Here is a 10,996-nt window from a genome sequence, read left to right as displayed (position 1 = left end):
CATGCTTGCTTTATTGACAAATTTCTCAACCTGGCCTCTTACTTTAAATGATTTGTGCACATATACCCCTGCTTCTGTAACCCTTTTAGAATTGTATCCTTTATTTTATATTCCCTCTCATTCGTCCCAGCAAGATAAATCGTGTCACACTCCTCTCGGCATTCAATTTAATCTGCCACTTGCCCAACCATTCCACCAGCATGTGTATGTCTTCTTGAAAGTTATCATCCCTCTATTCAAGATAACAAAGGAGGAAAACAGGAAACTACAGGCTAGTTAGCTTGGCATCTGTCGCTGGGAAACACAAATTGCTGTGTACTTCAAAAATTTCAAGGTAATTTTGAAGCATCAACATGATTTCTTTGAAGGGAAATCATGTTTAACCAATTTATTCAAGTTCTTTGAAAGAGTGGATAAAGGGGAATCTGTAGGCATACTATACTTAAACCCTTAGAAGACATTTGATAAGATGCCAGCAAGTTTCAAATCCATGGAAGTAAAAGAGATAACAAAGGTTATTGTAGAAAATAAAAGCTAATGGTGTAGAGGGTAACATATTAGCATGGATACAAGATTGGTTGGCTAAATAAAACAGAGATTATGCATCATTGGGTTTTTGATTGTTTCATAGACTGCCACAAGGGTTTGTCCTGGACCCTCAAAATTTTACAATTTACATCAACAATTTTGGTGAGAGGAGTGAACTCATGGTAGCTAAGACATAAGAAATTTGCAGACAGATAGAGTGAGAGGGAAAGAATCTGATAAATATGGGAAACAGTGAAGCTGTTCATTTTGGTGGGATGAATGGAAAAACAGTATTACTTAAATAGAGAACTATTGCAGCCAGATTTAGGTATTCTAGTGTGTGAGTTTCGAAATGTTAGTATGCAGATACAACAGTTAATGAAGAAGGCTAATGGGATGCTATCCTTTATTATGAGAGGAATTGAAAATTAAATTAAGGAGTTATGCTTCAGTAATACAGGGCATTGGTGTGTCCATATCTCGAATACTAATTTCACTTTAGGTCCTGTTATTTAAGGAAAGATGTAAATGTATTGGAAGTAGTTCAGAGGAGGTTCACTTGATGAATGTCTGGAATGATGTGTTGTCTTATGAGGATGGGTTGGACAGGCTGCGCTTCCATCTACTGGAGTTTATAAGAATGATGTGACTGAAGTTTATAAGATCCTGAATTGCCTTGACAAGGTTAAAATTATGTCCAGAGCTAAGGGAACTGTTTTAAAGTTTAGGGGTTGCCCATTCAATACAGAAATGCAAAGAAGTTTCCGCTGATGTTGTGCAATTTTGGAACTCTCTGCCTCAGTAAGCAGTGAAGAAAGGATAACTGAATACTTTTGTGACATGTCATTAAAGATTTTTTTTAAAACAGAAGTGGATAGTTTGTTGTTTCACAATCAAAGGTTATGGGTGGTAGATGGGAATGTGAAATTCAAAACACAAGCAGATCAACCAAGACCTTATTGAATGTGAGGTCAAATGGTCTACTTCTGCTCCTATGTTATACGTTTGTACATTTGTAGAAAGTGAGGACCAGTTGGACAGCAATGAGGGAAGAAAAAGGTGAAAATATCCCAGAAGACTGGGGGTTCCTCTGTACTGTTAACTGTCATCACAATTGAATAAAATCATTCCATGTTGATAATTCAAGTAGGTGGAAAGAAATGAGCTGTAGGTGCAATATGCTGATAAGTTAGCACCTCTATCCCTCCAGCTTGGAAGCTGGAAGTGAATGACACCACCTGCCCATAAAGCATCACGTTTACATTTTCTGCACAAATTGATGGTGGCTTTTAATTAAATTTTTAGATAACTTCAGGGAAAGCAGCTGTGTCCTCAGACCATCCTTTGCCTGCCCAGAAAAAGATAGACTTACAATTGCATAGTGCACTTCACTACCTCAGGCTGGCCCAACGTCATTAGAGCTAATGAAGTACTTTTGAATGATAGTCACTGGTGTGATATAAGCAACACATCTGTGAAGTTGTACTCGATAAGGTTCCATAAATAGCAATGTGACAGTGGCCAGATGATCGATTACAGTGATGATGTTGAGTCTACAACCTGGGTTAATTCTCTACATTTCTTCAAATAGTGCAATGGGAACTTATTTTTCCACCTGAGAAAGAACTTCTGATTGCACAAACATCTTGACTGAAAGACAGCAGCTCCCACAATACTTCAATGGAGTCAATTAAAAACAGAAGGGGGCTATTTGGCCCATTCAGTCTTTGCCAACTCTCTATAGGTGCATCCAGTAAATCCCACATTCCAACTTGATCCTCATAGCTCTGGAAGTTTAATTCCAATATTCTGAAATCAATGATTGTTTCCAAATACATTCACTCAAGGGCAGTGAGTGCCAAACCATTGCCACTCACTGCGTAAAATAGCTCTTCCTTATTTCTCCCTGTGATTCACGTTCAAAATCTTAAATCTGTGATGCCTGTAGTTTTTATTCTATCAATGGGAATATGGCTCATCAGAACAGATTTTCCCTTATCTATTTTATATAATAATCTTGTGTACCTCCATCAAATCTTCCCTTCAAGGAAAACAACCTCAACTTTTTCAATATTTCTGAAACCAGTTTGGTAAATCTCCTCTGCAAATTACTAACGTGTGGTGAATAGAGTTGTACATAAGATTTTAAGTTGGAGCCTAACAAGAACTTTATAAATGCACAGCGTAACTTCTGTTTTTTGTATCAATGACTCTACTTAGAAAGCCTAAGTTTCCCTATACGTTTTGCGAACCACTCTGCCAACATGCTCTGCCACATTCAACTGTCAATACACATCAGCTTTACATTTTCTTTCTCCCCTCCTCCAGTTTTCCTAGAATGAGATTTGAACTTACAACCTTCTGGTTCAGATATAGGAGTGTTATCGACTGCACCATAGACAACCTAGACATGCCATTAATGACTAAGGTCCAGTTTGTACAGCTTCTCATAATCCAGCAGTCAACCTGTATAGTAATAGTATGTGTGTTTTTTTAAATTGTATATACAGAAGTGCTCTAACCACACAACTTCTGGTACAACTATAATAGAGCTGTTGACAAATTAGATCAATTGGGAGAAAGTGAGGACTGCAGATGCTGGAGATCAAAGTCGAGAGTGTGGTGCTGGAAAAGCACAGCCAAGCATCTGAGGAGCAGGAGCATGAACGTTTCAAGCATAAGCCCTTCATCAGGGCATTCCTGATGAAGGGCTTATGCCCAAAATGTCGATTCGCCTGCTCCTCAGATGCTGCCTGATCGGCTGTGCTTTTCCAGCACCACACTCTCAGCTAATTAGATCAATCAATTCTATCAGTTAGTCAATTAGATTACTTAACCAGAATAGGTATTTAGTCTGCAACAAAGAAAACCAAATGTTCACGAAGTAATTCAGGGAGTTACATATCCATTTCCATCTTTGGACCAGTTATATCATTCTCTAACAGCTTTGAGTTCCAATGCCACCTTTATCAGTCTCGTTCTATTAAAGGAAAAACACTTTAACAAATATTATTGTGATATGCATCAGTTATTCATTTACTGATGGTTTAACGCATCTTGATCTAACATTCTCGGTTGCTGTATCATAATAAATACTCTATCCCTGAATCTGTTTTCTCTCATTAAGGGTTTCTTTTTCTGATGTTTCCCCTTGAACTCCTCATCAACTCCTCTTCCCCAATGCAGTTCATATAGGAATTTATATACAAATATAAACTCATGCAGTTCATCTCTATAGATAAAATCTACAGAACTTGAACTCTGATCACAATCCAAGGCAGTAACGTGAAAGGCTGTTACTTATCTTGGCATGTATCCCACTGTCCTGAGGAACTCTGCTACATCAAAGAGATCACGGATTAGAATATCAACTGCAAGTATCTGTGCACTGATTGGTAGTGAACTTGAACTTTAGGCACTTGGCTGGGCAAAAAGTCAACACTATTCAAAGGAAAACATGAGAGTTCTTTTTACTGCCCTGTCCAACATTTAACTCTTATTCAGTTATTTAAAAGCATGATCTCATCACTATTACTCATACATTCATAGGATACAAGTATCACTGATTATTTCAGCATTTGTTGCACATCCCTAATAATTTATTGGAGCTTTCTATACATACATCGGCTCCCTCATTTCTACATTACAGCCGTCATTATACTTCAAAAATACTTCAATGAATTTAAAATACTTTAGAATGCCTTTGATATTGTGAAAGTTGCCATATTAAGATAATTTTTTCCTTTAATATTTATCTTTTAACCAGCATCACTAAAATAAATTAGCTGGTCATTCATTGCATTGTAGAATATGCCTTTTTCTGCAGAATTTGACTTTTATATTTACAGAACAAATTAGTTCAAGTATATTTTATTGTAATTAAGAGGTTTAAAAGATTATATTTTGGACTGTATCTTTAAGTTTAGGCTAAAGTGAAGCTGCTCGTTTGATTATTCCAAACTATGCCTGGCTTAGTCAAGGTGCAAGCTGAATAAGGTTCAAATTTCTGATAAATATTTTTAATCAACCTGCTCAGACATGTTATAACACACCTCTGGAACAGGTGAAACATGAATCCAGGCCTTTTGACCCTGTGCTACAAGAGCTTTGCAATGTTCTCAGTTAAATACTTACATTTCATTATGTTAAAGGCACTACACAAATGCAAAGTGTTGTTGTGTGATTTTGATCTCCAGGCATACACTCTTGTGTACCTAAATATACATTCTCCCTCTACATAGTTTCTAATCAACTTTGGAACACATAAAGCTTGAACTTGGGAGTCCAGATCCATAGATAGCAGCACTAGCACTGCATCACAAGAGACCTTGCATCACAAGGTCTCTTGTGATGCAAGAGACCTGCATCACAAGGGATCTAATACAAAACATAGGTAACATAGGGGAACTGCACTGCCAATAAATAGATTTGCCAGCTCCAAGATTTTCAGCAGAAGGAATACCAAGAAGGGAAATCATAGGAGTTGGTACTATATAGGCAATTGAGAACAGGGTTTGCGGATTTTATTTTTGCAAGAAATCCATGGAGTATACTCCATTGGGGAGCTAAGTCAGAATGGGATAGGGTTGGACAAAGACTGGTCACTAGCTGGCATATGCTAAGTGTAACAGTCCAATTTGAAAGTTGGTGAATATATACCTGAGTGAATAGGGAGTCAGTGGGTGAGATGGATAAATGGGTGATGTGGGTAGTTAGGTAAGTGGGAGGATGGATGAGGTCATTGAGGCAGGAAAGTTGGAGATTGGGTGCAGTGGGTAGGAGGGTAAGAAGGTAGGGCAGTACATAGGTGAAGTGAAAAAAAATGGGTGAGGTTGAGAAGTGGGTAGGTGGGTGAGGTGAGTAGGTTGGTAAATGTGCAACTGTAGAATGTAGGTTCAGTCAGGAAAGTAGTTGGGTTTTGGGGGTAGGCAGGTCAGCGCTCATTGAGGGAAGTTGAGTGGCTGGGAAGTTGAGTGGCTGGGAGAGTAATTAGGTAGGTTCAGAAGTCCGTCTGGGGAGGTAGTCACATGCCTGGATGGGAGTAGCTGGATTGGCTTGGGATTGCTGTCAGATGGTGGGGGTGGTTGGTGAGCAGTCAGGTTGGGTTGGGGAGTTAAGTCATTGTAGGTTTAGGTTTGGGTTGGTTAGGGAGGGTGATGAGGCCAGTTGTAGAGTTACCCAGCTGTTAAAGTGTTTAATCTATCTAAAATTTCCTCCTTTTCCTCTAGTGGAACTGTCTGAGTCTCTGTCTCTAACTTTGATTCCAGTTCATTCAGGGAAGGTTGTAGGACCAGGGAAACTGCTCATTGAAAGTTGAGGGTCAGGAAATTTCCACATAGATCTATGTATCAGGACTTTCACTTCTCCTGCTGCACATCTTTGGATTGTCAGAGACTGGATGTACAACCTGAGTCCAGAAAATTAAGCTCATTAAGGCAGGTGACCAAAACCTTAGTCAAAGATATAAGGAGCATCTTAAAAGTTTTGTGTGGCATAAAGATTTAGAGAAGTCTTAATCTGAGGCAGTTACCACTGACTGGAGGGGTAAAGCAGACCAATTGTTGTGGTGCAGTCTTAATGACACTGCCTCTTGGCCAGGTGACCCAGATTCAAGAGATGCCTGCTCCCAGAGGCTTCCAATAATGTCTCTGAACAGGTTGGTTAGCAAATACTGTACCTACAAAAGAGGCCAGAATTATAAGAACACAGACCCCTTGAAGGATTCTACGATTGATGCAAGCGATAGAGGAGATATGGTTATCCCGTGAACGCAGCGATGAGGATTTTTTAAACTTCCAACCATTGATTGGCAAGATGTCAAAGGGTATTGAGTGAATGGTACATGGTAGTTTGTAGATCAAAATATCCATGATAATCATACACCTGTTATTTAATAGATATGCATTTTAGAGAACAAATCTGGTTGCCTATGTGATGAGAGAAATAGACTTAATGCGGAATGAGGTTGACTTTGTCCGTCTCTCCATTGTCACTACCTGACGTGCTGAGTATTTTCAGCACGTTCTGCTTGTTTCTCGGACCTCCAGTATCTGCAATATTTTGTTCTGGTAGCTTTCACTTACCCTCTGGATCCATGGTTAACCTTTAAAACCATGCTTCAGGCTGTGTCAGCCGCGTAAATGTATTGCCTTTGGATATCATTTCTGGCACAGGACAAAAACTAAATATACCGCAGGCCATCTACAGCTGAAAGGTTGGAGGCAAAGAAACCCACATTGATCAGCCTGCTTGTGCATTTGATTTTATTAAAATATACGTGCATATTTAAAAATGCATCTGTTCCAAGTTAACGGTATAGCAGCGGACATGCCAGTTTTGAAGGCCAGATATGCAAGGTGCAGCCAAAAAGACCCACGATCTTGATCCAACAACATGTATGTCGTGTTGTTGCCCCTGGAACCTATCAGTTTGCTGTAGCGTGCAAACGCGCCCTGGGCTACATCGCCCTCTCCTCCCGGGACTGGGCTTTAAATACAATTCCTGCCCAATTCTTTTTTTAACACCTGACGCTCAGCACGTTCGGGACCCGGCGAAAGGTTCAGCCAATTGATGTTGGAGGGAGGGGACTAGGGAAGATGGTTGGCTGCATTGACCAATCATAGCCTGGGATGGCCGGAGGAAGCCCAATCAGAGTGCGTGGAGTGCCGTGCGTTTTGGCCAATGGGGGAGGCGTGGGCGGGGTCATATTGGGGGCGTGGCCTGGCTGGAATGTTGGTGGAGCCAAGGTTCGGAAATGGAATGTTTGGACACGGTTCCACCTGAGTCTCGGCGAGATGGATACAGTCGGCGATTGAGTCCGTCCCGGAGCCGCTCCCAGCCCCGGAGAGACACTGCATCTCCCAGCCAGGGCACGCAGCGCCCGAGCCACAGCGTCCGGAAAGCCTCGATCGGCTGTTACAGCCACATCCCCTTCCCTTGAAGCAGCTCCAGCCGAAACGGGCAGCCAGTTGCAGTACATGCCCCCGGCTGCCCCATGCCAGACTGGGCTGCCCCTGCTCCGCGCCCGCCTTTGCTTCGGAACCGGGAGGATGCCTCTTCAGTCAGCGCCGGCGTCTGGAAGTGCTTGAGATCCGAGCTGTCAGGCTCCTCTCTGCTCCGCCAGCACCGACCGCTCCAGGTGCCACCTCCTGCAGCCTTGTCCCCTTCAGCGTCTTGTTCCCGAGGAGGGCGAATGGTCCCGGACACATGCAGGCCAGGAAGAAATACATCTCGATCGCATTCTGCGCTTGCTGGCTTTTGCTTTTCTACTTCGGGGGATCGCAGATCCGGCAGCTGAAGTTCCTGGCACGGAGGCAGAGCGAGGAGACGGCGATGGCGAGGAGGTGGCCGGCGTGGGACGACCAGGCGTCACTGAAAAGTTTCGCGGAGCAGCCGGGAGGGGACGTGGACGCTCGCCTGCGGGAGTCCCCAAGACTGAAGAAGGAGAACAGGGAGATGGTATACAAGGACAGCAGGTGTCGGATGGAGACCTGTTTTGACCTGTCTCTGTGCGAGAAGCGAGGCTTCCGGGTTTACATCTATCCCCAGGCTAAAGGAGATAAAGTTTCTGAAAGTTACCAAAAAATTCTAGCTTCCATCCAGGGCTCCCGGTATTACACTCCGGATCCACAGCAGGCCTGCTTGTTTGTCATGAGTATAGACACCTTAGACAGGGATCAGCTATCCTTACAATACATTCACGACGTGGACAGCAAAATCCAGAGTTTCCCCTTGTGGAATAACGGAAGGAACCACCTGATATTTAACCTCTACTCGGGAACGTGGCCTGACTACACCGAGGATCTGGGCTTTGACGTTGGCCAGGCCATGGTGGCCAAAGCGAGTTTTTACATGGAGAGTTACAGGCCACATTTTGACGTCTCCATCCCTTTGTTTTCCAGAGAACATCGTCAGAAGGGTGGGGGAAAAGGTTGGCTACTAAATAACAATGTCCCACCCAGGAGAAAGTACCTGTTGGTCTTCAAAGGCAAGAGATACTTGACGGGAATTGGGTCAGATACCAGAAACGCCTTACACCATATTCACAATGGCAAGGATATTATCTCACTCACCACTTGTAAGCATGGGAAAGACTGGGAGAAGCACAAAGATAGTCGCTGTGACAGAGACAACCTGGAGTACGAGAAGTAAGTGCAAAACCCTTCCAATACATTGTCTAACTCTATGTCATTTATGATTGAGTAAACTCCGAATAAGCGTTTGATATTTTGAAGGAAAGGGTTTATGGTCGCTGTGTTGTTACAGGTACGAGAAATTGTTTATTTCGGATGCTCAAACTTTGTAAATTGAGCACTTTTAATCTTAGGGAGACCGTTTCTTAAAGTCTTGACTTCTTTAATACTTGGATAATCATGGATCAGTGTAGCTGTGGCTTAGAAATTCACTAAAAATGTTCTGGATGGTACACATGTGAAAGGATAATAATGGGATAGGGAGGGTGTGTGGAAAATCTTACTAACATTTTAAAGCTATTATTTCTAACTGGGCAATGTTCGTTTGGTGGAAAGTTATAACTTCGAAATATAAGAACATAGGAAGTCTGTGCTTTGAGTTGTAAACTCTCTGGACGGAAGACCACAACTTTGTGCCCCACTTTGGGACTGACAGTCAAAGGATTGTTAACACGCTGAATGACTTCGCTTTTTCCCTTGGGGGAGTACAGTAACTCCTGTTGGAGCCAGTCTGAACAGCGTATACACTTTCTTGTCAACTCCTGCACAGTTCTATTCTGTGTGTCGTCAGTGACAAATTGCTATAATGCCCCCCAATCGCTTTGATCTAAGACCAGAGTCCAGATATAGAGATGATTTTAATATCGGGAACATGTTTGCGTGATAACTACAAAGACGGGAGATTTAAAATTAGTTAACACCAAGCGGGAGAGTGAAGGGCAATTCCAACGTAATCTTGGAAGAGGTCAGCAATAATTTACAGGATTGTCCTAGTGGATTGAAGAGAATAATAAAATTGTGAATTCTGACCAACAGCAAGGTAAGAGTGCTGATGGCTATGATCTGCTAGCTAAACCTTCATTTGATGTGAATTTTTGTGTTTTAAATTCTGTAGGATGGAATTTCATGAGAAGGGCTTGTCTTATGCATGAACCTTGCTTATCTGTCATAGACACTAATGTCAAAAGCAAAATTTCTGTTTAAAAGATCAAATACCTCAAATGCTTTGGCACTCTCAGCCACAGTTACCTTTAGATGTTCAGTTCTATGGAAGTGATATTTAATCAAAATTGATCTATTCTCCTGAGATTTTTGTCACAAAACTATTAGTTAGCATTTCTTCCAGCATTGCTGTCATTGAAGATCTGGTGTTGACTCTACAATTAGTCTCTCTGGTCTTTGGGTTTGTGAAGGATCAGTATTGCGTAGAGTATGTGGAGTTGTGGATAGGAGGTACTTTGTTAATCAACTCACTGACTTTCAGTATCTTTCAATGTATCACTTGTCACGGTGGTCAGCATCACCTACAACTTATCTTTCCTTTCATAAACCAGTCTTAATAAGTGTTAATTATGGATATTTATTCTTGGCCACTGAATGTATTGCCTCAATGTTTAAGCAATACTTACTCAAACAGAACTTTACTGCTGCTGTGACAATAGTGTTACATGGCAGGTATCTGAAATGACTGTTTCAGGAGGGCACTTCCAGAACAGTCATGTTTTAAACAAACAATTAGGTCTGTGTTTGGCCTGTGAGCAATCTACATCTGACTGAGCATATCTAATACAATTTCGGGAAAAAGCTTGAAATCAAGAGTCATCAGCTGTTAATCAGTCTTTAATGCAGCCACATTCTGCTGCTGATTAAGGTCAGACGTTGTTCAGAGTTTGAGGTATTTTAACTGTAACTATTAGTCATGACATACTTGCTTCATTTGAGATTTTTTTCCCCTTGAACTTGCTCCCTGGCATTGAGTTTCAGTTGCAAAGGATCTCTTTCTTTGTTCATGCTGGGTCAGCATTTATTGCCCATCCTTATTTGCCCTCTTGCTGTCGATCTGGAGTTCTGTGTAGGCCAGGCTAGGTGAGGATGGCAGATTACCTTCCTCAAAGGGTATTAGTGAACCTGATGGGTTTTTATAACAATCGACAACAGTAACATAGTCATCATCAGTCTAGGATTTTATCCCGGATATTTTTAATTGAATCCAAATCTCAACACGTGCAAGATGGGATTTGAACACCAGTCCCTCTAGTATTAGCCTTTGATTCTGGATATCTCTCTGAGTAGCATTATCGCTATGCTACTGCTTCTCTTTCAATTGATCTGTTACGTACGAATTAAGAACTCAAGTAGGCCAGTTGACCCTTTGAGCCTGCTCTGCCATTCTATGATCATGGCTAGTCTATTTGTAAAGTACTCTGATTCCCTTCATTATCTAACTAAAATGGCAATGCTTCAGTTTGAGCTCACATAATGATCAGACATTCAAC

General features: G+C 41.7%; 1 protein-coding gene across 1 annotated transcript in view; it reads left to right on the top strand.

The window, feature by feature from the left end:
* The first annotated feature begins 6,788 nt into the window (after nt 1-6,788).
* Nucleotides 6,789-10,996, top strand: part of LOC122563602 (exostosin-1-like) — a 254,983-nt gene continuing 250,775 nt past the window's right edge. Inside the window, exon 1 of the mRNA XM_043717538.1 lies at nt 6,789-8,675. Within this exon, the coding sequence (XP_043573473.1) occupies nt 7,735-8,675 (941 nt within the window). The 5' untranslated portion in view covers nt 6,789-7,734. The remainder of the gene's footprint in view (nt 8,676-10,996) is intronic.

This window comes from Chiloscyllium plagiosum, chromosome 27 (assembly GCF_004010195.1).
Source record: "Chiloscyllium plagiosum isolate BGI_BamShark_2017 chromosome 27, ASM401019v2, whole genome shotgun sequence".
Classification (NCBI taxonomy): Eukaryota; Metazoa; Chordata; class Chondrichthyes; order Orectolobiformes; family Hemiscylliidae; genus Chiloscyllium; species Chiloscyllium plagiosum.
This window is presented reverse-complemented; position numbering and strand designations above follow the sequence as displayed.